We start from the raw sequence: 27,544 nt of genomic DNA on the forward strand, positions 1-27,544 counted from the left end.
AGCCACAGGTATTTATTGGGGTCCTACTGAGTTGGAAGTTCTCTGGAGAACATCACAAGACAGATAAAAAGCAATTACTGCCCTAAAGGAGCTTAGAATCTACTTGAGAAGGCAAGCTTGGTACACTTAAATATAATTAAATGTGAGTGGGAGGCTGAGTGCTAACAATAGTCAGAAAAGGGTCCCCCAGCGAGGGCTGGGAGTGATGATAGAGGATTTGTCACTTTCCACACTGATTGGAAGCCTCTTCTATTTTCAAACATTCAGGAATGGAAATTTCACGCTTTTCCTAGGTGACCTCTTCCAATGTTTCATACAACTTTCTTGAAGTCTCCTTTGAGTCGTCTTGTAACCTTTGGACGTGGATAATGCTTGACTTTCTTGGGCCCAAGGACAGCCAGCCTTTCTTCCGTGGGTGGAGCCCCGGCTTCATCAGCTTCTCTTCCCACAGGTGGAGGAAGGATGATGGAAAGAGGCTGGGGTCCTGAAGGCCTTCGATCTTGGTCCTCCTCCCATGGTAACTGAGCAGTTCATCTTTCTGTCCCTCAGGGTCCTGGATTCCTCTCTGGGGCAGTCAGGCTGGCCTCAGCAGGAAGAGAGTCATCCTGGAGCATCTTTCTTTCCACATGGGGCAGCTGGTCTGGTTGGAGGTTCACTTCCAGAAAATGTGTCATCTGAATTAGGGTGACCCTTTCTGCCTCCTGAGCTGCAGAGACACAGAGCAGACTGTGAGGCTTCTGGGTAAGGACAGCACTGACTTTGATTTCCTAAGAACCATTCCCACCCACTGCAAGTTTTCAAGAACCTTCCGACACAGTAGCAATGGAGCCCTAGTTGGTTAAGTTAAGCCAGCCTAGCCCCTGATAGGACTTGGACTTTGGGACCTGGGTCTGAGAACCTTAGCCTCCTCCACTTGCTGACAGAAAATCTCGCCCTTTCTTTACTAGGTCTACATATCACAGAGCCGTCACTTTAAGAGTACTTAAACCTGGGCACATTGCTCTCAGAGAATCTTAGCAGGGCCTTGCAGAAGGGGGAAAATACGAGATTTGATCCCAGGTCTGGGCCCTGCACTCCTGCTCTCTGTTGTGAGGGTTGCTTATGAGGCTTATGGTTAACATAGGCATCACAGCCTTTGTAATCCTCCAGGAACTTCTCCTTATGCTCTGGGATGCCATTGCCACATAAGTACAGAGAAAATTTCTGATTTTATTGATTAAAAACCAAGGCAGTTTGGGCAGAGTGGCTCACGCCTATAATCCCAGCAATTTGGGAGGCCGAGAATCACTTGATGTCAGGAGTTCAACACCATTCTGGCCAATACAGTGAAACCCCATCTCTACTAAAAATACAAAAATTAGCCAGGCATGATGGTACACGCCTATAGTCCTAGCCACTTGGGAGGCTGAGGCAGGAGAATTGCTTGAATCTGGGAGACAGAGGTTGTAGTGAGCCGAGATTGCACCATTGCACTCCAGCCTGGATGACAGAACAAGACTCTGTCAAAAAAAAAAAAAAAAGAAAGAAAGAAAAGAAAGGAAGGAAGGAAGGAAGGAAAGAAAGAAAGAAAGAGAAAGAAAGAAAGGAAGAAAGAAAGAAGAAAGGAAGGAAGGAAGAAAAAGAAAGAGAAAGAAAGAGAAAAAGAAAGAAAGAAAGAAAGAAAGAAAGAAAGAAAAAGAAAGAAAGAAAAAAAGAAGAAAGAAAGAAAAGAAACCAAGGCCAAGAGTGGTTAAATGGCTCAGGCTAGAATTTAGCTCTTCTACACTGAAAAGTCCTGGCAGGACTCTACCCCTACCCAGCCTTGAGGGTGTCAGGTGGGAACCAGAACTCTTCTGTCTAGCCTTGAGGCTACTGAACTCACAGGTCCTCCTTCTCCGGAGCTTCCTTTGCAATAGAACCAGAGCCATAAGCATAAACAGGGCCAGCATGGTAGAGACAGGAGCCAGGGTCCGAGAGTTGCTTTCATCTTCAGGAAAAGCACTAGAGCGGGGATGGAAAGAGCACAGGAGAGAGGAGGTTGGAGCTGGGCAGAAGATTAAGGACCATTTGCCCACGTCCTCATTTTACAGGTGGGAGAGCTGAGGCCAAAGCAAGTGGGCAACCCTGGTTCCCATGGCAGGTTAGTGGCAGAACTGGGACTAGAATCTCTGTCTTCAGGCTTCCAAGCCCGAATCCTTTCCCTCTTCCACCCATCTGTGTGTGGAACCTGCAATGCCTCCCAGTGAGAAAGAAGTGGTAGTCAGTGACTCCAGCCTCAGCAATGGGCTCTGCCACAACCTTTCCTTGTGGAAAGGAAGGAAGGAAGAAAAATGCTTCAGTGCATCACCCCCTCTCTCTGGAGTTTCTATTCTTCATCTTTAAAAACAGAAAATCCTAATGAAGGTTCCAGCCTAAATATTGTCTTTCTGTCATTTAGATATCACTTGAAAACCACATGGAAATACTCAGAGAGCGTTCTCATAGCAAGGCCCCTTGAGTGAGGAGGGCATCTGATGTGTATGTCACTGTCTTGTGGGTACAAAGGGAGAGAAGTGAGCAGAGGGAGAGGGGCCTCCCTTGCATGCCAGGGATGAGACAAATGTGGGGCCCCCTGACTGGGAGAAAGTGCCTGGGGTTTACCTCTTCACAGAGGACTCCTTTCCAGGGGGCCTCCAGGGTCCTACTGCCGGGGCCTGGCTCAGCGTTGCTTGGGGACCTCTGTCTCCAGTGGCAGCATCTAGGTCCCCTGCAGCACTTCCTTCCCCAGATGCTGCCTCTGTGCTGGTCCACACACCTGCAGCTGGAGTGCCCAAGGTCCACACGCCTACAGCTAGAGTTGTTTCTCCAACGTAGCCCAGAGATTGTTGCTTAGAAACTGGCGTTGCTCGTGGGAGGATTTCCCAGGCCAGAGTTTCTGAGACCAGAGTTGGTGGTCTAATGGTTCCTAGGACATTTTTGGCTGCATCAAGAGTGATCCTGACCCCCTCTGTGTCCTCCCTTGGCCTATCAGCCTTGGTAGTTGTCATCTCCCTCCTGTCCTTGCTGGCTATCGCCCTGTTTGTCACCGAGCTTCTGGTGCCCCCCCAAACACCTTCTGTTGTATTGGACATGCTTCTGCTTTTTGAAGCTGGACTCTCTGGAATGGGAGCTGGTACTGTGACGGAACCCTCCGCCCAGCTGCCTGTCCCTGGAGCTGCTAGCCTGGTTGCTCCTGGGGTTTGTCTTCCCTCAGCTGAAGCTGTGGTCATGCTGGTTCCTGGAGTTGAAGCAACTGTGTCCCATGCTGTCCCCTGTCCTGAGGTCTGGGTGGTTCCTGGGGTCCATCTGTTGGCCACTGGAAATGCTGTTCCATAGGATCTCATGGTGAGCTCCCCAACAGCTGAAGTGGCTGTGGGGAGGGTGCTGGAGGGACCTGTGTGGACAGCAGAGGGAGGCCACATGGGAAGGCTGGCAGGCGGCCTACTGGTTTTGGCAAAGGACACCAGGTTTCAAATGTCTGCTAAGTGGAATGCAACCTCACTAAGAGATGCAGTCTTTGACCAGTAGTTTGGATAAAATTAAAAATAGGAAAATTTTTCATTATCCAGTCTGTGGCAGATATTCTCTAGTCTGTGGCAGACACTGACATGTTATATTCCTATTTCCTTTACCCATGCCCACATATTTTCTATCCAGCTGTCTTGAACCCCCAAGCTGCTTTCTCCAGAGGCCCACCTCCCAGCAGGTATTGGTCTTCAAAAAAGACAAAAGAAACACTGCAGTTCTAGCAGAGCAGCCAGTTGCAGCAGGCGGCTGGAGAACAGCATCTAATAGAATTAACCTGCTCTCAGCTGCCTCCTGTCATGCTGTCTCCTCTGCCAAGTGGCCTTTCACAGCCTGGATGCCCTTCCTATGCTCTGGGTGCCTGACTTGGGATCAACAACCAGAACCTGCCACAGAGGGCCTAGGCCTGGGATCTGTCAGAGGCCTGCTGAGGGGCTCAGCAAGAGTCTGTGTGAGGGACAGCCCAGTTGCAATTCTTCTGTCCTGCCTGTCACACCTCCTCTGCAGTGCTGCCGCTTCTCTGCATGTCTGAACATGTAGTTATCAGGATCCTAAGAAGCCACATTATCCCATTCTTGGCGCCATCTCCAAATATATATTTCATGACATTTGGGGGATTCGGGTGGGAGAGTGTACATGCATTCACTGGGGGAAGTTTTTCCTAAAATCTCCCTTTCTTTTGAAGGTCGCCTTCTTCTGAAATGAAAGCCTACTTCTGAAAGTCTTTGCCTTGCCCCAGCTTTTCATTGTCACTTCCCTAACGTTTCAAGCCCTTCTAGGTCTCTGAGCCTTCTCTCACACTTCCTCCTTCCTACAACGTGCTTCACCAAGCTTGACCCATCAGCCATCAGCTCATACCTGCAGAGATGGTCAGATTCATGCTTAAGAACAGCATGGCGTTTTCACTTCCAATGCCGCAGAGGTAGCATCCGATGTCATCCGGGGACAGTTGGGACAGCCTCACCACAAACAGGCCTCTCTGTGGAAAGTCTGTGAGGGCCACACGGTCACGATAGCGATGGTGAGTGTAGTGGTTGGTGGACACAATGGTCTGGCAGATCCATCTTGGGGGCCCCAGACGGCACCAGTACTTCCTTTGGTGCCTGTTGACAGATGAGGGGGCATAATGGCAGTGGATGGTGACAGCTCCTCCAGGCTCCCCAGACACCAGCCTTGAGCCCTTCAATGCATTTGGAGCTGTAGAAAGAGAAGGAAGTCAAAGGAGAGGGAGTGGTGAGCATAGTCACTGTTTGGGGAGTCACGAGCTTTGAACTCTGCCAGAATTAGGGGTCAGGTCAGAAAATGCCACTGTGAACACGGAACAGAATCAATATAGAAATGGCAGAACTCAGCCATTGGGAAAGCCGATGTTGCCCCAAGGTATGGAAGATGAAAATGTCATCATAATCTTACCCACTATTTAGCTAACACTTATCCTGTGCTATCCTGGTCCACCCAGAGCATGGTTCCCCTGTGCTCCAATACAGATGTGTAAAATGATGCTATCTGAGCACATGTATAAGGGCTTGAGGCAACGTCTGACACTCAATCACTCAGTCACTCCTCACTGTAGATTTAGACAACACCGTCCAAACGATGCCACCGACGATAACATTAAATGATAATTTATCATTAAAATACAAAAATATTCACAATTATAAACAAGGACCCTTTCAGGACACCAGTGATGATTCCCTGATAGAAGGGCTCTGGTTTGCATGGAATGTAAAAGAGAGATGCTAAACAGTAAGAACATATCAGTGCATCTTTCATGTGCAAAAGACGAGGAGCCCTGAAACACAAGAATCCCATTCTGCTCGCTGGGTACCTGTCTGGACCAGAGGTTGCAAAATTCTTCACACTAGTCACTTTTCCATAGAAACAGAAACAACCAAATGCCACCATATAAGCACAGATGAGCAGTACTGTGAATATGTCTGCTTGGCAACAGTCATAAGGACAATTCGTAGTTGAACCACATATATGGCCAGCTTCCTGGATGACTTAAATGTGATGGGGTGCAAGCAGAAACAAAGTTTATTCTTTCTCTCACTGCCTCTTCATACCTTCTCCATGGACATCTCTGATCCTTGATGAAATCTCAGGCACAATCTCATGTATAGTAGCTTTCATAATCTCTCCTGGATAATAAAAAGCCCCACTTAGTCTAAACTTACACATCCAGTCCAGTCCAATGAAAGATTACAACTCCAATCTCTTGCCCAGTCGAAACCTTTTCCTTTCTCCCAGCTGGGCTTGGAGTCTGTCATGGAGGAGGGGGGCACGGTTGGGGTCTTTTGCTTTGCTCTACCCCTTCCCCTGTTCAAAGCTTCTGTTTGGGAGTCCCTGCAGGGCTGGGTAGAGTGGGGAGAGGAGAGGTAAATGAGACAGTTGTGATCTGCCCTTGGTGCTTTCTGGGCATGGCAGATGACCAAAGCTGCCTCTTTTTTTGCCTACCAGATATATTTTTAACATATATGGCTGTCATTCTCTCCTTATGAGAACTGCATGTTCTTCTGCTGGCCTTTGGTGGCCACCACCCACAAGCCTATGACTTCTGGCTATCTGCCCTGCTCTGTGGTCATAGTCCCCTCTGGGTGGCCCTCTAGGTGGAGGCCCTGCATTTAGACACAGGAGGCACACCTGTGTCCTGTGGTCAGAAGAAATCTGAGACAAAGGGCAAGCTTGTTGAGTGACTTTCTGCAAGTTCCTTCTCTTACTTGGCTTAAAGTGAGGAAAAAGTGATGTCTCCCATCCCCTGGGACAAGTGGAGGGGACCACAACACAGGGACATCTCTCTGACACAGAGAGCTCTATAGCCGCTGATGATTCTCTCCCTCCCTCATTTGGCCTGGACAGATTCCCGCAGGGCTGTGCTGGGACCAGCTCCATGGTGTCTTTCTACAGCCCTGTACATGTGGTTCAGCATCTTGCGGTAGGATGTGGATGCCTGGCACCTATCAGTTTGTTCTGTCTTTAGGACCTCTAAACCCCAGAAAGTGCAGTTTAATATCCTTGATTTGGTTCGGATGTTTGTCCCCTCCAAATCTCATGCTGAAATGTGTTTCCCAATGTTGAGGGTGGGGCCTGGTGGGAGGTGATTGGGTCGTGGGGACATCCATCATGAATGGTTTAGCACCATCCCCTGGGGGCTAAATGAGTTATTTCTCAGTTCACATGAGATCTGGGGCCTCCCCTCACCCCTTCTCTTGCTCCCTCTCTTGCCATGTGCTGTGCTGCTCCTGTTTTGCCTCCCCCATGAGCAAACGCTTCCTAAAGCCTCACCAGAAGCCGAGCAGATACCGGCAGCATGCTTCCTGTACAGCCTGCAGAACCATGAGCAAGATTATACTTCTTTTCTGTATAAATTACCCAGTGTCAGGTATTTCTTTATAGCACTGTAAAAATGGCCTAATATAATCCTATTACCAGGAACAGTTAAGCAATTTGTGGGTGCCAGAGCAAAATAAAAATGCAGGACTTCTTGTTCAAAAGTTATTAGGAATTTCAACATGGCAACAGCAGAGCATTAAGCCGAGTACCTTCTGAGTATGGGGTCCTGTGTGAATGCACAAGCCCGGGAAACCTACCCTGCCTATTATGTGTGTATTCAGGTCTAATTACAGGAAGAGTAGAGGTCATAAATGTTATGGCTGTACTGATACTCACTGTAAGTTTAATTAAACAACACAACCCAAACCATGCCACTAATGAAAAAGTTAAATTACCATTTAAATTTACCGAGTTGTGAATATTTGCAATATTCACAATGACAAACAAGGACCATTTCAGGACAACAGTGATGATGCCCTGATAAAGTGTGCATACCTCAGATTTCAGGGATTCTCCTGATCTGCATGTGGCACATTTGAGAGGAGCATGATTCCATTAATCAGCGGGATGAGGTGGTCTGACTTTACAGTAGAAAGCTGATTAAGAACCCTTAATCGACCCTTGCAATGCACATAATTTTTTATTAATACCGAAGTTAAGAACCAATACCTTAAGGATTCATTTGATAGATCACTGATCAGTAGCTCTTTGTTATAAATAATAATTAAAGTTTGGGAAATTTTATATTAACTACCGTAAGAATTCAAGACCAGGCCAGCATTTTAGGGTCGATGTGTACCCACCTGGGGGCCCTGATGCCAATTCTCTGCTCATCCGTGGAGGTGGGTTTCCTGGCTCTCATCCCATCATTGTTACTCAGCAATTGTCTATTGCTATGGCTTCCATTAGGAGAGGCTAGGGCTGCCTATAGCTGTAGGGAGCCTGACTTGGTCTGAGAGAGCCTGAGAGGTCTGAGGTCCATGGTTGAACAAAGGGAGGGTAGAGGTTATACCTGCAAAGGAGCTCTCCTCCCTCCAGCAGAGGGGTGACGAAGGCGTGAGTGTTCCCGTGGTCCGGAGATGGGTCCTGGAGGGGAGAGAGCCCTCCCACAGCCATCTTGGATGGGGTCTTTTTTGTGGAAGGGCAAAAGAAGAACCTGCAGCAAAGGAAGGAGATGGGTCATCAGGGAGCCTCATGTGTCCAGAAAGGCACCCACAGAGGAAGAAGCAAACAGCCAGCTCCAAACCCCTGCCAGGCCAGATAGTTCCAGGCCATCCATCAAGTAAGAGCTGCCTGCCCTCCTGCAGCTTCCCCCTCCCACTGCTACCACCTTGCTGGGGTCTCAGGCAGCAGCTGCCTAGAGGGGGAGGAGAGAGGGTGGGGAAGTGGGAAGGCAGCAACCACACCCCCTAACTGGACTGCAGGCCTTGAGGGGATGAGGTAGTATACCTTTAAATGAAGATTAAAGTGCTGACCAAAGCATTTAACTGGAAACTTTTAATGATCAAATTCAGAACGTTTGAGACTTAAAGCAATTAATTTAGGCCTGTTACTTAGCAGAAAAATCATGGGCCTGCCTGAGTTATCATTTGGGGGCAGGGGAAGCCTGCTGTTACTGAAAAATTTTAAAAGGGACAGCAGGAGGTTAAAAAGGTGGCGTGATTTTATCACACAGAGTGCTTACTCAAATATTGGCTATTTTTTTTTGTTTTTGTTTTTGTTTTTGTTTTGAGATGGAGTCTCGCTCTGTTGCCCAGGCTGGAGTACTGTGGCGCAATCTCAGCTCACTGCAACCTCTGCCTCCCGGATTCAACCAATTCTTCTGCCTCAACCTGTCGAGTAGCTGGGACTACAGGTGCGTGCCACCACGCCCAGCTAATTTTTGTATTTTTAGTAGAGACAGGATTTCACCATGTTGGTCAGGCTGGTCTCGAACCCCTGACCTCGTGATCTGCCTGCCTTGGCCTGCCAAAGTGCTGGGAGTATAGGCGTGAGCTACCGCGCCTGGCCTTATTGGCTACCTTTGATTCATTAAAACTCTGATTTGTTTTTAAGCCAGTTGTTAATCCTTTTTTTTTTGGTATTATCATAGAATTTTCATTCATTCATTAATTTATTCAGTCATTATTTATTAAGCACCTATTTGGAACTAGATTCTAGGTACTGGGTAATCTTGGCGCATGCTCACTGTATTCCTCAATGGTTCCTTATTACCATCAGAATAAAATCTACTACAGCGTGGAGATGGGGCCATTTGTCATCTAAGCATGGTTTATACCTGGACAGTTTTACCATACCAGCCTGTGAGGAACTTTAGGGCAGCCTGGAAGACTCAGGTCTGGTTTTGCAAGCCCCGAACCTGGGCTGGGTTTGGGACTCACCTTGTAGCAGGCACAGTATGAGGAAGAAAGGCATTTTCCATCCTGCCCTCCTGTTGGCAACCTGCAAAAAACACTCCAAATGAAAAGAGGCCTGAGAGAAGCTGGGTGAGGGCAGTGGGGACTTGAGAGAACAAGCATCTTCTCGTTTTGGGATCTCGGTTTGCTCGGCGCAGGGGCTGGGTTGCAGATATCTGAGAGTAAGACAAGCACTTCCCTCCCTGAGGAAGCATGACTTTATCCTTACCCTCCTAAGCACGCACATTTTGGTCACGTCCACGAGGCTAAAATGTCCCTTACCCTTAAGGGTTCTGTGTTCAGAAGAGGTGAAACTCCCTCTGTAGGATTCTAGCCCGGGCACCCACTCGCCAGCCTGGAGCTCTGAGTTTGTGGGAGCACCGTGTAGTGGAAAGGCCACGTTTAAAGTCTAAACTCTAGTTGGAATTGTGGGACCTTGGAAAGTTAGTCTCAGGGATTTGATTCCTTTTCAGGGGAATGAAGGAATCTGCATGGGGTTGTTGTTTCACAGCTTAAGTGAGATTGTGGTAAAGTGCCAGCAATGAACCTGGAGTAGTCCACTTCTGTTCCTCTCCTCGCCACTTCCTGTTCACAGAAGGGGAATTGGTTTTTCAAGGGAAGATTTCTGTTTCACTGTTAGTGTGCCTCTGGTCAGTAACAAGGAGTTAAAAATTAAATCTCAGACCAAGCAGCTCTCTGCACTGGGGTGCTATTCTGTTTCTTCTCCACAACTTCTAGAAAGCCCTCTCTGTCCCCTAATCCACACTGACCTTCACCCCTCTCTGGTCTCTGCCACTGGCCTGGGGAGCTTCCAGAGGGAACGGCTTTGTGTTTCATCCCTCTACCATCATGCTCTGAAAGGGGATCTAGCACATTGTAGATGTGAAATGCACAGCTATTGTGAACAGTAACCCTCCTCTTCTAATGGACACCATACTGATCACTACTCAAAGGTCTTTCATCACTTGCTGATGAAAAAGACAGATTGTGGCTGGGTGCGGTGGCTCATGCCTGAAATCCCAGCACTTTGGGGGGCAGAAGTGGGTGGCTCACGAGGTTAGGAGTTCAAGACCAGCCTGACCAACATGGTAAAACCCCGTCTTTACTAAAAATACAAAAGTTAGCCCGATGTGGTGGCACGCGCCTGTAATCCCAGCTACTCAGGAGACTAAGGCAGTAGAATTGCTTGAACCCAGAAGGTGGAGGTTGCAGTGAGCCCATGCCACTGCACTCCCACTTGGGTGACAGAGCAAGACTCTGTCTCAAAAAAAAAAAAAAAGACAGAGATTGTACATTATACTTCTTTTGTATTCCCTAGAGGGTATTCATGGATGCTTTTTGAGTGATTAAGAATCTACTCTTTGAATCTATCTACTGCTTCTGTTTCTGGGACCTATAGATTTTTTAAAAAGCAAACTAAAGTTAGCCAGTGAGTTTTCTTCCTACTCTGTTATGTTCCTCACTACTGTTAAGGACAGGCGCTAACAGTCAATGGTTTGGCCCATGGGCAGAAACCCCCTCACTCCCCCAACAGTTTAAGCCACGCAAAGCCACTGGCCAGTTTGGGACACAGGCTGTGCAGGAGGGAATCACAAAGAGGAAAACAGGGAATAGGGGAAAAAAGGAGGCAAAGGAAGTAGGAGAAGGGGGCGAGAAAAGGAGAGGTAGGAGGTGAAAGAAGGGAAAAGGGAAGAGAGGGGACAGAAGAGAAAAGTAGAGAGTCCATGGGGTGGCCCTGAGCTTGTTTTCCTGCAATGAGACTTGGCAAGTTGTCACCTCAGCTTGGCTCTGCCCAGCCCTCTCCACTGAGGCCTTTCCCTGCTCTATCCAGTTTGAGCCCCAAGGGTGGCCAGATCTTTAAAAGTCGATAGACTCTTTATGCATGTTTCTGTGCCTTCCCTCTAGCAAGTCCCCTAGCTTGGGCACTGCGATGGCAGTCTCAGACCCTTCCCTGCCTTACAGAGCTTCCTGTCCCCACCCAGAGACTCTCCCAGGGTGTTCTTGCACCTAATTCATAATTTGATTAATATTCGCCAAGTCCTGGCTGATTCTGGGGCTGGTACCTAGACACCCGCTGGACAAATTTTTCTAAAGCACTAAGTGCTGATGCAGCATGTGTTGGGGCCAAAGTCTCTGCATCACACCATCCAGTTCCTCTGAAGCCACCGGTGCAGCAATCTCTGGGCTTCAGGAAAAAAAGCCGGTTCCATGGGGCAATGAGGAAGCAGGAGTATAAGATAAAATGTTTCCAGGGGATTATCAGCTTTGATTGGAGGCTGGAAGGATAATATTCAACAGAATGTCTCCAAGTCACCCTCTCTGCCAATGACCTTCAGAAATCCTTTCTCCAGGACACAGGGGGCCATAATTCAGTAGCCTGGGGCCACAGGCTTCTGTTATTGCACACTGCATTTTAGGGGATGAGACCACATGAGGGTACTCTCTTGTCCCTCTTGTTCTGCTGGGAAGGGCATGCACCTCACCTCAGCTTTAGCATAGGCTGCTGTGTGACTTCCCAGATGCCTACTGGCCCTCTGAGCCCCAGTTCATTCCTATCCCCTCCCCACATCCCTTGGGCAGCAGATAAGAAGGGAAGGAGTCAGTGTGGTATAGAGGAGAGAGCACAGAACCAGGACTCAGGAGGGGCTGCAGCAGCCTGAGGCTGCTGCAATAACTTGGCCAATGTTCTGTTCCTCTCCTCTATGAAAGAAGAGCTTTTCCCGCATGTTCTTCATGTTTCTTCTCTTTGTAACATTTTTTTGGTTCTAAATTATCCAGGACTTCTAAGGAACCATGCACTCTGGTGGGTGTGAGCAGAATAATAGGGAACTGAGAGGGAGCCCTTATGTTCTGCACCCTAGAACCCTTAACCGGCCTCCTGGGAAGAAGCCCACCTGCTCTGGGAAGGGCACTGAGGAGCATGTGTGACAGCTATGACTGCAGTTCACCCCCCACATTCAGAGGCAAGATCCCAACCTCCAGGAGAAAGCCTCATTTACCTTTTGTTCTCTGAGCTTCAGTGTGTCCTCTCCATCCATCTCAGTCGAGAAACAAGATCCAGGTGGACTTTTCTTCTTATGAGATGCAGGTGTTTGGACGTCTTCTAGTTGCTCTTCTTTAAACCTGGAGACTGAGAAGTCAAGGTGGTATGTTGGAAAGCAGCTGGAGCTAGCAACAGAAGGTTGGGGTGTAAGGCATAGCTCTGTCACTCACCTCAAGTCACTTCTTTTTGGATTTTATTATTTATAAGAGGAAGCCAGTCCTAATCCCTTGTCGTTCTTACTGTCACTTATTCCTGAAGAACTTTTCCAAGGGTGGTAACAGTAGCTTCAAGAAAGAAAACAGTGATCCATGTCCTTCCTCCTCTTGTGTCCCCTCCAGTCCGGGGTCTCAGACTGTTTAGGGTGCCCCAGCTTACCAGCCCATTCAGGCATCTCGCAGACAAGTGATGCAACAACTTGGGCAGGAGGGCAGGGAAAATTCAAAATTCAGGAGAGGAATTCCCCTGCCATTTGGCTGGCAGCTGACCTGGCCCCTCCAACTCTCATAGAGAAGCACTTTGGGCAGCTTGGGTCACTGACTTCAGAGCTGCATGAGCTGGTGGTTACTAATTCATGTTCCTGACAAAGCAAAATATAGTAAATGAGACGATTTTCATGGAAAGAAGACACTGAGAAGTGTGGCTTACCCAAATAGATGACACACTTGAAAAATACCCCAATATTTCCCTTTGGAAAATAGTTTATGGGGTTTTTTTTCCTTGTAAAAGATGTGATCTTCCAATCTCTGTTGGTCTGAAACTGACATTAAAATGGCTTGTACAGCTGAAGCACTCAACAATGAATGGGCACAAGGGAATGGGGGGTGCTGCAAGCTGTAATTTGGGACTTTCACTAGGACCCCTGATAGATACGTTAATATGGCACCTCTGAGCCAATTAGAAAGGGCAACTCTTTCTTAAGAGTAAATTCAGTTGGTATATTGTTGTGCAATTTGCCATAGCCATAGATGGCAGCGTGTATTCTCCGTGCGATTCCCCTTCCAAATTTGAAGGCAGATTGGGGGTAGAAACTGAGTCACTGAAAGCAATAGTAGAGGAAGAGAAACAACTCTATGGGTGCTTGGAGTTCGGCCATGACAGGACAATTGTGCACTTGTGTGTGCTGGTAACTGCGTGCACAGCAGTCTATGCTGCTCTCCCAGGACTTGGTCAGCAGCTTCCAGTGCTAGAGCTCCAGATCTTCACCTCCATTTATAGCCTCTCATATTAGTTAAAATACATCTACAATGTGAGTGGTATCTCCTTAGTAATGGCGCTCTTGAGCAGCTCACGACCTGAAGAACTGTATACAGTGGCCTTGCCTTCTGAGACTCGTTTCCAGAAATAAGTTACCTTCTTGTAGGTGGTAGAGAGGTAGCTAATGTCTGGCTAGGTTCCCCCCTTCCACTCCTCATGGAGCAGTATAGTGTCATGTTTGATCACATAGACTCTGGAGTCAGACTCCCCCCTCCTCTCAGTTAAGATCTCAGTTCTACTTTTTACTGGGAAAATGACATAGGAGGAGAAAATAGCACCTGTCTCATAAAGTTATTATGTGGATCAAATGTGATAATCCATATAATTCAAAGTTCTTAGTATTCAGTTAATATTCATTAAACATTAGCTGAGAATATTATTAGCTTGGCTTGTAGCAAAGGGAGCAGGTGTCTTATCATGATCGAACTCTCAAAAGAAAAAAAATCCCTTTGATGGTTTTCATCTATTCAAGGGTCCTCTCCCTCCCTCCTTCCCTTCCTTCCTTCATTCCTTTTCCTTTCCATTATTTTCGCATTTGAAAGATTAAAAATTCATCAATTTGTCTAAGGACACTTCTGAATTAAATTTATATTCTTAAGTAAACATTTGTCAAATTTTCACCATTTTGTAAATGTTGCTGCCATTTGCATCCTTAAGGGCATATTTTTCTGTTTTATCTACTTTTGAACACTTTGAAGACTTTTTGACTACAGAAACCAAAAATTATAGTAAAGTACAATTAATTGTAATGCACTGGTCTGGTTTCCAGAGCACTTTCTCAGAGCCATGATGTCCCTTCTCTGAAGCTTTATGGAGGAGAAAACTCCATACTGGCTGCTTCTCTTGGGGATACAATTGAATTTTCTTATCCAGCACAAAGGCCCAGGGGTTCCTTTACATAGATATATGACACTATAACCTTCTGATTTTAGGCCCTAGACTCCGGAATCAGGCTTGACCAGATGTCAGATCTGGGAAGAGCTTTGTCGATTCCCTGTCCTCCAGTTCCCACCTCCAATCCCCCAGTTAGCAAATGACTTTGTTAAATATACACACATGAGAGTAAAAACCAGCAAACAGAAAACTAACCCAAGAAAGGAAAGCTACTTGTGCTGCAAAACAATCCATATGGATCTCTTCCCTCTCTAAAATGTGCTTTCTAGTGTGTAATGAAGAGCAGTGGACAGAGGTGCTTTAGGTTCCCACGTGGCTCACCCAATCCTGTCCCTTTCCTTGGTAGTCAATGCTTCTCTTCCTCCTTATGTGTTATGGCAGCTTTCTGCTTGCTGTACCCACTTTGTAAGCTTTTTCTACCCTTGTTGTCTGCTGGAAAGACACATGGTCCCTCCTAGCTCAGGTAAAATACTAAGAGGTATTGAAGAAAACATTATTTAAAAACACCTGCATTCATACAAGTCCTTGGTTACTTACTTAGAAATTCACAAAGGAAGGTGAACTATGAGACTTGTCACTCCTCCAAATGACAATGGAATAAAGTATTTGTATAGCACAAATAATCATTTTATAATGGCATTTAGCAAGCTTTTATAACCTCAACCACCACTTCCCTGATAGCAAAGCTGGCAGTTCAACAATATTCAACGCCTAAACACAGGAGGCATTCCAAAGGCAGTTAGTTGAGTGCTGAGACAGTTTAAGTTCATGTACAGGCTGTTGGCAAAAGAACAGAGTAAAGAATCCCAGGAGATTATTTCATAGATGGGAGCATTTTAGCCTAAGACTTTAGCTGTAGCTCATTCTAGAATGTTGGTATGAATTGCTGTTGGAGAACATGATCAGCACCTCTTAGCATAATCTTTCTGGAGTGACTTGAGTCTGAGAACGGAAATGAATATGTTTCTTACTGATTAAGATTATTCAGTTAGGATGCTATTTTGAATACACATTCTCCTGTGATAATGAATCACTGGTCCTCGTAGGATGGAAAGGGACCCCAAAAAGTTAACTTGCCACTAAGGAGGCTATTGGTCTCCGTCTTCTCAAAGAATGGTGCTATTTGTGGGGGCTTTGTGTTCATCTCTGTTGCTGGCAGGTTGAATGTTTGATAGCAACAGTAACTAACTCAGTGTTGATTAGTGGGAGCCTATACTGTTTGCTGGGCCCATACATAGCCTCCACTCTTCTGATAGTGCACCTTCCTTAATGTGTACACTGTGTTAGCACCAGGGTGGCCGATGGCTGAAGCTGGCTGATGTCAGAAGACCAAGCCATCCTGTCTACTTGGCAGTTAGTGGTTCTTCCATGGTGGATTCTCTCTGGTGAGCATTAGCATGTGATACAAAGATCTTCATACTTCCTGCCCACTCCCTTGTCCCTCCATGTTCCATTACCCCCACCTTTCACTCTGTATGTATTCTAACATCAGGTCATTTCTCCTTTCACACAAAATAGATGACCAGGTGCACTGTCCAAGCTCTGTCCCTTGGATGGACTTTCTCCTGACTCTGTCTTTTAAGACCATTCCTTGTAGTACACCTACTATCCACTTTCGACTTGAACCAAACCAACTCATTTATAAACAAAGCTTGGGTTTTTCCCCTGTCTGCCATTAGCTATCAAGTATGCTCTTCTGTGGCCCCTTATGAGCCCGGGGTGGGGCACTTGTGTAACAGTGGTAGTTATTATGAGGGTCCAGGCTGCCTGCTTATGCAGCTTGCTGTGCTTTCAGGTCCTTGTGCTTGATCCCAGCTAAAGTGCTTATAAGTCATGATGAATTGCTGCTGGGTCTGCCTGACCTTATGACTTGGTGGGTGTAATAACTCTTAGCTCATGATGGGTAGTTCCAGATGTATACTCATTTGGTGTCCTGTGTTCAGGTACTGTCTCAACTAGGACTTGGTGTCATACCAGGAGTTGTTTTTCAAAAGGCACATGATGCTCCCCTGCAGATGCCATGGCCTTGCAAAAGAATCTTAGGGGACCACGTGACTAGGGAGTGATTCTTCCACTAGGGCTTGCCATAAGCTCCGCATAGCATCTTTTCACACCACCTAGACCTCCAACACTAATGAGTGCAGGGCTGCTTACAGCTAAGCCTGGACTTGCTGCAGAGGCTTTTCCTGCTCTGGGCCCCACTCAAAGGTAGAAGCCTTTCATGTCACTAGGTGTATGGGCCAGAGCAGTATTTCTAGCTGTGGAGTATGCTGCCTCCAGAACCAAAGAGGCCTGTCAGATGTGCTGCTTCCTTCACTGTGGTAGGAGGCGCAAGGTGTAAGACAAGGTGTACCTTGTCTTTACTTCAGATGAGGTTTCTTGGCAGGCTCTTTATCACTGGACTCCTAAAAATATTACCATGTGACAGGTCCCTGAATCTTCATAGGTTTACTTCCATCCTCTGATCCACATGTCTTACGAAGCCCTCCAAAATATAGCCACCTCTTGTTCATGTGGCCTGACTAGCATAAGAGCATCAAATAATGGGTCAATGTGACATTTTTAAGGATATCTAGATGATGTTGATTCCTTTGGACTATATTATGGCAGAGGACAGGGGAGTTAACATAGCCCTGGGGCGAAAATATAAATATGTGTTGTTACTCACCTGTGTAGATGCAGTTGGTTTCTAACTCTCTTCTCTGAAGGGAATAACAAAGAATGCATTCACCAAATCAAGGCTGCATACCACGTACATGAGGCTTTGCTAATCTGCTTGTAGCAGGTAAACAGACACAGTGGCTGAAAATGGGATTACTCTTTTGTTAAGTGTGTGGTTATTTACTGTCATCCTGCAGGGTCCACTTGGTTTCTGCAGGGGACAACTATTGAATTAAATTGAGATATCATGGGAACTGCCATTCTTGTATCCTTTCGATTTTTATGGGTGATATTAATATCCAGAATTACCCCCAACACATGATATTGTTTTTATATCTTGGCTGGGGATGGGGCAGTTTCAGAGGCTTCACTTGGTCCTACTGTGATAGTTCTGAGCCCACAGTCCTAGGATCCAATGATCCAAGTAGCTAGTATATGAATCCCAATTATACATTCAGAGACTGGAGAAATTACCACTGGGTATAAGCTGGACCTTGGCCACGACTTTACTTATTACCTGGCTCCCACATGTCCCACTAGTTAGAACAGTAGCCATGAGGATGCTTTGATTCTCTGGGCAACATGCCAGTTTGGTACAGTTACCCAGGTAAATGATCCTGGGTTCCTTTGGGAAGGGCTTATGGAATCGTTACTCTGTATGTTTACTGGGGTGTTGCACAATTCTTTCTTCCAGAGACCTGACTGAGTCCAACTCTGAAAACTGGTTCAGATTCAGAAAAGGCCAAAGGATCATGACATTGTATTGGGGCTACTGCTTTCAGACTCCTTATTATCCATCCTTGACTTCTTCTAGTGGTCTAAGCTAAGAAACATTCTTGTTGGTCGAGTATCTATTTTGCCTCTATGGGCGCTGTGTTCCTTTAATCATCTCCGTAATTCTGTGGGTCAGATCTTCTTGACTGCCAATCCAACCCCACTGCGCATTGTAATAACTTCATCCACCTGGCTTCTGCAGTTAAGTGCCACCACCTGGTTTCTTTGGCGCTGGGCCTATCATCACCATTGGTATCACTGAGTCAAATTCTCTACCTGGTCGGTCACAGTGGCTCATGCCTGTAATCCCAGAACTTTGGGAGGTATAGAGGGGTGGATTGCCTGAGGTCAGGAATTCAAGACCAGTCTGGCCAACTGGCGAAACCCCATCTCTACTAAAAATATCAAAAAAATTAGCCAGGCATGGTGGTGTGCGCCTGTAATCCCAGATACTCGGGAGGCTGAGGCAGGGGAATCGCTTGAACCAGGAAGGTGGAGGTTGCATTGAGCTGAGATTTCACCACTGCACTCCAGCCTGGGCAACAGAGTGAGACTCTGTCTCAAAAAAAAAAAAAAAAAAAAAATTCTCTACCTACCTTTCCAACCATCAGTCCTGGCTTATCGAGGAGATTCCCAACTGATATTTTCAGTCATGCTATTTTCCTTCTCACTAGATCATTTCTTTTGGATTTTGTAAATGGTATAGTCTCTGGCCCTTCTTATAGAACTGAGTCATCTGGTAGGCCTTCCAGCCTCATGGTGTATCCACTCTAGCATACTGACTTCCCTAAGCTTTTTTATTTCTACGTCTACTGTCTGCTGGGGTAGTGCTGGCATTTCAATCACATCAAGCTTGGGCCATCACTTTCTCCCTGCTTTCAGGAGCCATTTGAACAGCCAGGTCATGTCACCTCTGGGGTCCTTGCTAGGGTGTCAAATCCTATATCTCTGGAGAGTAATCCCAAATCAGTACACTCTTCCCTGTCCTACCTGATGCTCCCAGCCCCTTGATCAGGCATCTTCAAGATCCAGTCCTGCATAAACTCCTCTGACTTTTGCTGGTATAGGCTGGCTAGGACTAGCAGCTCATTTGAGGTCTTTTCTTCCATTATCAGACCCAGCACATACCCAGTTGGGTTATGCTATGACATATCACTAGTTATAAGCCTAGTTACAAGGAGCAGAGATGGTGGGGAGATGCCTGTGTATTGTCTTCAAGTAAGGTGGGGGAGGGAGAATTGGGAAGGGAGAGAGTAAATGATGAAGTTCCACTCTGTATTTCAAAAGCTGACACGTAGGATCCCCAGTGTTCCTGGGGTCATCTCCTTCCTAACTGTTCAATTCATGAAGCTGAGCTTCATTTTGAAAGAGAGAAGAGAAAGGGATCTTGCAGTTCTACCTACTTTGGCATGGGAGTTTTCCTGTCAAAAAGGAAGCGCTTCCTTTCTCTTTAACAAATCTTTATCAGGCACCCACAGATCACAGTGCTAGGAATATTAGGGATTATAGTAAGACATATATACACGGTTACTGTCCTCAAAAAATTTAGTACCTAATTGGGAAGGAATAGGAAAACTCAAATATCAAAGCAGGTCTCACATATTCAAAAAAATAAAACCTCCAAAGAGTGAGAGAAATTAATGGCCCAAAGACATTAGGAAAGCGTTCTCATGTAATCCTACATTGTCATAGAATCATAAAGTAGGAGACCTTAGAAGTGACCTAATTCAAGTCTCTACTCAATAAACAGTATTTTCAGAGACTTCTTTTAAAAGTAGGCATTCAGTCTTAGTTTGGTTATCTCAGGGACAGGGAACTCAATCAAGTCAATTCCATTTTCAAATATTTCTAATTTTTGGGAAATTCTAATTGAGAAAAATCTAATTTCTTGTAATTCCTACCTATTTGGCACTACTTACATCTTCTGAAAGGAGAAATGCAGGATTAAATCTACTCCCGCTTCTCTCAGTAGCCTTTGAAATAGTTCTCCAGAGTCTTCTGTTTGTTCACCTTGTTAAATCAAGTTTAGCCTAAAGCTGCCTCCTTATATATTTTAAATTTGGCCTAAGGGTTTCTCTATACATTGTGAACTCTAACAAGTGGAAGTGTAAACAGACTGTAGCCTACACTTGTGCCAGTTACTGACTTTTGACCAATTAAATGTGGTCAACTGTTTGAACCGTGGTCAAATAAGGCAAACGCTGAGCGGTAACCAATCCAGTTGTTTCTGTAACTTACTTCCGTTTCCTTGTATGTCATTTTCCTTTTTCTGTCCATAAATCTTCCACCATGTGGCTGTGCTGGAATCTCTGAGCCTATTCTGGCTCAGGAGGCTGCTCGATTCACAAATCGTTCATTGCTCAATGAAACTCCTTCAGATTTAATTCAGCTGGAGTTTTTATTTTATCAACCTAAACATTTCTCATTCCTTTGAACTAAAATCATAGAATATTATTGATACAAATGGCCATCCTTTATTACAATGTCTATTTTCTGCCAGTGCCCATGCCTGCCACAATCGCATTTAAGCATTGCAATGACCCCATAAGTCAGATGTTATTACTACCCCTATCATATGGATAAGAATTCTGGAGACTTAGGGAAGTTCAGCCTCCTCTCACCATCTGAGTTGTTCCTTCTAGATGAATTTGTTTGTCAGTGTGTCTCTGAGAATTGAGCCTGTAGGTAATGGTTTTTTTTGAGCAGGGTAGTGGCGGTAGACAAAATGTACTAGAAGGAAAACATTCGGAAAAATGAAAACCTTTTAAGAAACTGTGACAACAGCCAAAGGTGATAAGGTTGGGATGGCAGTGATAAGTAGCACAAGGTCAGGTTGATTACTCTGGTGTTGAGGAGTGAGGGAGTGGTGGGGTAGAGAATGAGAAAAGATAGGGGGATTAATTTAATGAGCCTTCAAGTATTTATCAAGAAAGTGCTATGCACCAGACACTTTGCTGGGTTCTGGAAAGGGATAGTGAACAAAACAGACACATCCCTTGATTGATAGTCTGCTGGGGGAGAGGAACATTAACCCAATTAGCATAGCAAGAAGTATATACAATATAAGTGATTTAGAAGTATTGGTAGGTATTAGGAAGGGGAAGAATAGGGCTCTAAGGAAGCAATCGGGGATCATTCTGGAATAGGAGAATGTGCTATGTGATCTTAAGGTTGGTTGGTCATTCTGATGGTGAGAAGCCCATCTCCCAGTTCTAAGTGATACGCTCCAAGTTTGGCCAACTGCCCAGCACCCACCAGCTGCTGACTGGACTCAGAGTGAGAATCTGTTTTTAGACGGTGCCTGACTTGAAGCACCCTCTAGTGTTAATGAAAGGAAGGTAACAGCCTGAAAGAGGAAATTGGGGAAAGACAAAAGAAATAAATTGAGACTTGTTTTGGGAACAGGTGGCCTGAGGAGAAGCCCCAGAGGCTTGGGCTAACAGCGCTGAAGATGAGCTTTACAGAGTGTGTCCCTACACCCCAGCTGAGAAAGCAGTGACAAGCCGGGAGCAATTCCACTGATCTACGTGGTTTTACTCATTTACTCTTATGAAAAGTTACTAGTATAGAACTCTATACTACAGGTCTGGAAACTGTGGCACAGAGGCTAAATAATTTCTCTAAGGTCACATAGCTTTAAGGGGGTAAAGAACAGAGCCAAGAGCTAGTGTCACATGAAAAATGGCCCTGGCAGATCTCTCTATCCCAATGCAGGTTTGAGATGATTTAGATGTGCTTGGCTGAGCTTTTCTTTGCAAAAGCTTGCCTGGGGGCTGATAAAGAAATTCAGACAGATGTGATAAGCTGTGCTACCTGTTACTGGGCTGATGCTGTCGAAAAATCCTACTGTCTCAATGGCTTAGCACCACAGACTTTATTTCTCACTCAAATGAAGTCCCGTGGGACGTGACAAGGGCTCTCCAAACCATCTCTCAGGGACCAAGCTCCCTCTGTCTTGTGGCACTGCCCTCTCAACACTTGGCCTCCAAATTTACTGCGTCAGGGAAGGAAGGGAGGGAGGAGGTACACTGGCTTCATCCCAAAATTGTTACACCAAACTTCCACTGTTAATTAGCCTGAATTAGTCACATGAACCCAACTTAGCTGCAAAGGACAGTAGGGAAATGAAGAGACATGGATTATTAGGAGAGCACTATGGGTTCCCTAAAATGGGACTGACGCCGGAGCCCAGCAGCAGACCAGGAAAGGCAAGGAAAAAGTGGATGAGCATAAGCAGTGGTTCATTTCCTCCCCAGCCCTGCAAAGCAAGATAACACTCATTGGACTGTGGGAGAACACAGCCTGTCCTTGCCTTAGGTCAGCCTGTTTTTGCTTTTCCACTCTGCTCCTGTCCCAGGGAAAGAGCAGGAAAGTTGGGAAAAGGGTCACTCCACAGAGCAGTGAGACATTGCACTTAGTTTGTGAAAGGGGAAGGAAAAATAATCTTTCCTCTCTTGGATGTGTGGGGAGACAGTGACTGGGGAGAGAGCACAGAGACTTGAGCCCCTGCAAGTTCAGCGTGAAAACCTAACCCCTGAGGAATTTGCTGTCCTTCCTCCTTGTGGGGTGTGGCTCCTGTGGTCCCCACTTCCTGGTATTTATGCCCCTGTGTAGTCCCTTTCTTGGGTGTTGGTGAGACCTGTGACTTACATTTAACCAGTAGAATACAGCAAAGGTGGTGAGAAGTCACTTCTGTGGTTACATACAGAATGAGAAGATTGTAATGCCCATCTCTTGCAGGAAAATTCTGTCCCTTGCTGGCTTTGTTGAAGTTGGCTGTCATGTTGTGGGCTGCTCAGTGCAGAGAGTCATATGGTAAGGAATGGAGGGCAGCCTTTGGCACATAGACAGCAAGAAACTGAGGCTTTCAGTCTGGTCACCCCCGGGACCTGAATCCTACCAATCATCACGTGAACTTGGAAGTGGGTTTTTCCCAAGTTGAGCTCTCAGATGCAAACCCAGACCTGGCTGACACCTTGACTGAAGGCTTACAGAGGACCCAAAGCTATGCCAGGACTGTTGACCAAAAGAAAGCAGGAGAAAAATGTGTGTTGTCCTAGGCTGCTGACTCTATGGTAGTCTTGGTATGCAGCAATGGATAAGTAATGCACGGGGGTCAGAAAGTGTGAGATGGTAGCGCATTGGTTTCCTAGGGCTGTCATAACTAAGCACTATAAACTGGGTGACTTAAAACAGCACAAATCTATTCTCACAGCTCTGGAGCTAGAAGTCTGAAATCAAGGTGCAGGCAAGGCCATAGTCCCTCTGAAGCATCTAGGGGAGGATCCATCCTTGCTTCTTCCAGGATTTGGTATCTCCAGGCATTCCTTGGCTTATGACAACATCACTCCAGTCTGCCTCTGGCTTCACATGGCCATCTTCCCCATGTGTCTCTGTCTTCTCCTTTTCTTATAAGGATATCATATGGGATTAAGGGCCTTCCCTACTTCATATCACCTTATCTTAATTACATCTTCAATGATCCTATTTCCAAATAAGGTCGTTCTGAGGGACTAGGGGTTAGGACTTCACCATATTTTTTTGGCACATTCCAACCTATAACAAGAAAAAAGAGAGAGAGAGAGAGAGGAGAGAGAGAGAGAGAGAGAGAGAAGAGCTGACAATTGAAGTATCATCTGGAAAACAAGCACCTTCTTGGTGGGCCAGGTGAACATATCCAAGCAGTCTGCATATTCAGAGCAAGGATGAGTGTCTTTGTAGGTGAGGAGCTCAGAAACTGCAGGGAGTGGACCCTTCCCTTCTCTCCAGGAGCTCCTTGAAATTTGTGAACAAAAGCCTAACTTCACCAGCTGAGAGAATCCCCATCCAGAGAATGGCTTTTCGCACAGCTGCCAAAAGGGTTGGTGTGACCTGCCTCATGGCAGGGGGTGGCCAGATTATCCTGTATTCGAAGTCTTTGTATTCTAAGGTACCCTCATTCCATTAGTTTGGTGGTGTATTTGTAAGCCTGTCCTGGGTTAATGAATGGACCCTTTTCTCTGTCTCAGATACTGGAGGGGCCCACAAGCTACAGTACGTTTTCAACTATAGGCAGTTGCTGCCACCTTGTGCCAGAAAGACTCCATGGCTACAGTGACCAGGGATCTCAGATCAGGACACTGTGAAGGGGCACATCTAATAATTGTTCTTGGGCGGCAGGTGTAAATTGAGATTGTCCCAGGCAAACATATGGTCAACCCTGGGGAATGCAAGGGAACAACAGGATGTGCAAGGACTTTGCCAAGAATAAACCTGAGTTTTCCAAAATGTTCTACTTTTCTACATTTACTCTCAGCATGAAGCTTCCTGTGCCACCTATGGTGGCCATCACACCTCACACAAGGTTAACAATACATGAAAGAGTTCTGAATTCCTCTGGCACAAAGAAGAATGAATTTCCAACTATGCCTAATGAAAGAAAAAAGTATCTTTCTACTTTGCCTTTGAACACAACATACCCCAAACACATGTAAAACTTTGTTCTGACTTTAAAGGTGCATTTTAAATCTATGAAGGAACAAAAAGCCCAGAAAGGGCCTAACTCTCTCTCTCTCTCTCTCTCTCTCTCTCTCTCTCTCTCTCTCTCTCTCTGTGTGTGTGTGTGTTTGGTGCTTTCAAAAGTGACATATTACTCAGATATGGAAAAATAAAAGTAAAATTTTTGTCTTATAATTGTTTAGTGTGGGTACTAATTTCTGTTGGTAGCAGGGATGAAGTGACATTGGCAAGATATTTAAATGTACCAATTAATGGAAAGTTAATCTCCATTGCTCAGATCTGCTTTAGGTAAAGCAGCCAATTCAAAGCTTAAACTCTAGACAGCTTGAAGGAATCTCTCCTACCCCTTCTCAGGATGGTGTCTGGGTGCAGTGGTATTGCTCAGATGTCCTTGGTCCTCCCTACCCTGTGCTGAAATGCCCCTCATTCTGCTTGGTGATGAAGATGCCACTGGTTTGATCTGGTTCGTGCGCATCATAGTGGCATCTGCCCCCCACCATGCACACACAGGGGTCCTTACCATTGCCTCTGGTGACAAGAGCTCCATATACTCTGAGCTTCCTTAGGAACTTGGGTCTTTTCCACTCTCTCAGCTATCATGCATCTCAGTGGGGTGCCGGAAAACTCTAGATTGCCTTCTCTCCAACATGCTGTTGTGTGTGGTCCCTTGAAGACGGCCCTCAGCACGTGCCTGTGATTGCTAGTTCCCCTTTCTTGGATCATGTTGGATGCAGCATCCGCCGCGGTGGAGGGTTTCTCTACAAGGTCTATGGTTTTCCCAAGCTCTGCCCAGTCTGTGAAGGACAGCAGCTCCTGGAGTTCTTAGACTCTCCCAAATTTATCTTGGGGGTGGTTTTATCCAAGATGCACCCTCCTGCCCTATAACACCTCTTGTTAATATTCCATCCTGGGGTGAGGAAGGGAGCCAGAACATTTCAGGTCACCCTTTGCCCCTCTTTTCTCCCTCATTCACCCAGATCCTAATCCCAGGATTAGAAGGAACTTCTTCCTTCCTCAATGGTGAGGGCTTCACTAACATCATATTTCATATTCTTCTCTGATCAATGGTCAATAATCTGTTCTGATTAGTTATCTGGCTAGCTGAAAATCCCCTCATTTTTTTTTTCAACATTCTCAAGATAGCCTAGAAAATGAAATAGGAGCTCCCCTAATTTTGATGGTTCTTCCCTCCCCATGAAGCTCCGGATGCCATCAATTCAACGTTTGGGGGGTCACAGGCTAATCAGAGTCTAGGATTTATTTAACAAGGTTAATATCTGAAAACATATTATTATTTTACAGGGAGAATTGTGAATTTGAAAATGTCATCAAATAATATTAAAGGAAAAATAGTCATAGCTAGCAATTTAGAAAATAAATTGCTCTGATTAATTGCTAAAAAAAAACTCCAGATGGATTAAACAATTGAAAAACCATATTATTTTTAAAAACTAGTAGAAAATGGAAGTAAATATGTATCATATCTCTAAAGGGGTAATTTTCTAAGCTTTAAAATCATATAAGAAAGAACATAGGAAAAGAGAAATTAAAATACTTTTTAACAATTTGCCCCTCAACAATATATAAAAAGGAAAACAAAAGTCTTAGAAAATATTTCCAGCACATACGAGTCAAGGAATGTTACATGGTTATATAACAGAAACTGTTATTCATTGCAGATTAAATTGATGCTTTAAGAAAGCAATTTGTCGACCGAGCACGGTGACTCACACCTGTAATCCCAGCACTTTGGGAGACCCAAGCGGGCAGATCATGAGGTCAGGAGTTTGAGACCAGCCTGACCAACACGGTGAAACCCCATCTCTACTAAAAATACAAAAATTAGCCGGGTGTGGTGGTGCACGCCTGTAATCCCAGCTACTCAGGAGGCTGAGGCAGGAGAATCACTTGAACCCAGGTGGTGGAGGTTGCAGTGAGCCAAGATCATGCCACTGCACTCCAGCCTGGGTGACAGAGCGAGATTCCATCTCAAATAAAATAAAACAAAATAAAATAAAAAAGAAAAGGAAGCAATTTGTCAATATAATCTAAGAATCTCACTATCTGGAATTTATCCTAAGGAAATAATTTTAAAATATACACAAGATAGCTATGCTTTTTATAATCACGTTCATGTTACATTGTGATAATCATTAGATACATTTGACTCTCCCACCAGACAATGGGACATTGTGTTGTTTTCACCTCTGAGTCAGCATTCTTAGTCTGGAGTCTGGCATAATTGAAGGTGGCAAATAAATGTTGCAGAATAACTGTTTTGTTGTAGTATTTATATTATACTTAAAGACTGAAACGGCCGGGCGCGGTGGCTCAAGCCTGTAATCCCAGCACTTTGGGAGGCCGAGGCGGGTGGATCACGAGGTCAGGAGATCGAGACCCTCCTGGCTAACACGGTGAAACCCCGTCTCTACTAAAAATACAAAAAAAAATAGCCGGGCGCGGTGGCAGGCGCCTGTAGTCCCAGCTACTCGGAGGCTGAGGCGGGAGAATGGCGGGAACCCGGGAGGCGGAGCTTGCAGTGAGCCGAGATCGCGCCACTGCACTCCAGCCTGGGCGACAGAGCAAGACTCCGTCTCAAAAAAAAAAAAAAAAAAAAAAAGACTGAAACAATCTTAATTTTCAACAATAGGAGAATGACTAAATAAAATACAGTGTTGTCACTTAATGGAGATATTGTCAACTGAAATAGCAATATGTTGTCAGATATGGAAAACATTTTATGTAATTGTAGCAAGTATGATCTTAAAGTACATACTCAGTTGTAGCCAAAACATAACTTTCTTCAGTTTTCTGTAGTAAGATTTACATTCCTTGTCAAGCCCCATTTTGACTAGTGGTACACGCCTGGTGTGTGTCGTGTTACGCTGATTCTGGGTAACCTCAGGCAATTCAAAGTCCTGTTGCCATGCCCTATTCCCAACTGCTTGCATTTGCCCTGAGATAGTACCTAGCAGTCTGTCATTACCTGCTCCTACGGGCATCCACTAGGATGGGATGTCTATTGACTTCTTTCTCTTTGACCATGGATCCATGCAGGACCTGGATTGTCCTCTGTTCCCTAATACAGAGGTTTTTCAGGCCAGCCTCTGACTTAGCCACATTCCATCTGCATTGTCACATCACCCTCGTGCTGTGGGGAGTTCTAAGA

General features: G+C 45.6%; 1 protein-coding gene across 3 annotated transcripts; it reads right to left on the reverse strand.

The window, feature by feature from the left end:
* On the reverse strand, positions 1–27,544 carry FCAMR (Fc fragment of IgA and IgM receptor). Of its 3 annotated transcripts, XM_033198044.1 has the most exons (9): positions 27,362–27,544; positions 24,896–25,282; positions 12,251–12,381; positions 9,237–9,297; positions 7,868–8,011; positions 4,381–4,719; positions 2,620–3,391; positions 1,862–1,980; positions 1–706 (listed from the first exon to the last, which is right to left on the reverse strand). In XM_033198044.1, exons 3-9 carry the CDS (start codon positions 12,287–12,289, stop codon positions 546–548), a joined length of 1,635 nt encoding a protein of 544 aa, XP_033053935.1. In that variant the 5' UTR covers positions 12,290–12,381; positions 24,896–25,282; positions 27,362–27,544; the 3' UTR covers positions 1–545. The 3 variants fall into 3 exon arrangements, with proteins under 3 accessions (XP_033053935.1, XP_033053934.1, XP_033053936.1); XM_033198043.1 differs by lacking the exon at positions 24,896–25,282; XM_033198045.1 differs by lacking the exons at positions 24,896–25,282; positions 27,362–27,544 and adding an exon at positions 12,465–12,779.

This window comes from Trachypithecus francoisi, unplaced genomic scaffold (genome assembly GCF_009764315.1).
Source record: "Trachypithecus francoisi isolate TF-2019V2 unplaced genomic scaffold, Tfra_2.0 Lachesis_group5, whole genome shotgun sequence".
NCBI classification, from domain to species: domain Eukaryota; kingdom Metazoa; phylum Chordata; class Mammalia; order Primates; family Cercopithecidae; genus Trachypithecus; species Trachypithecus francoisi.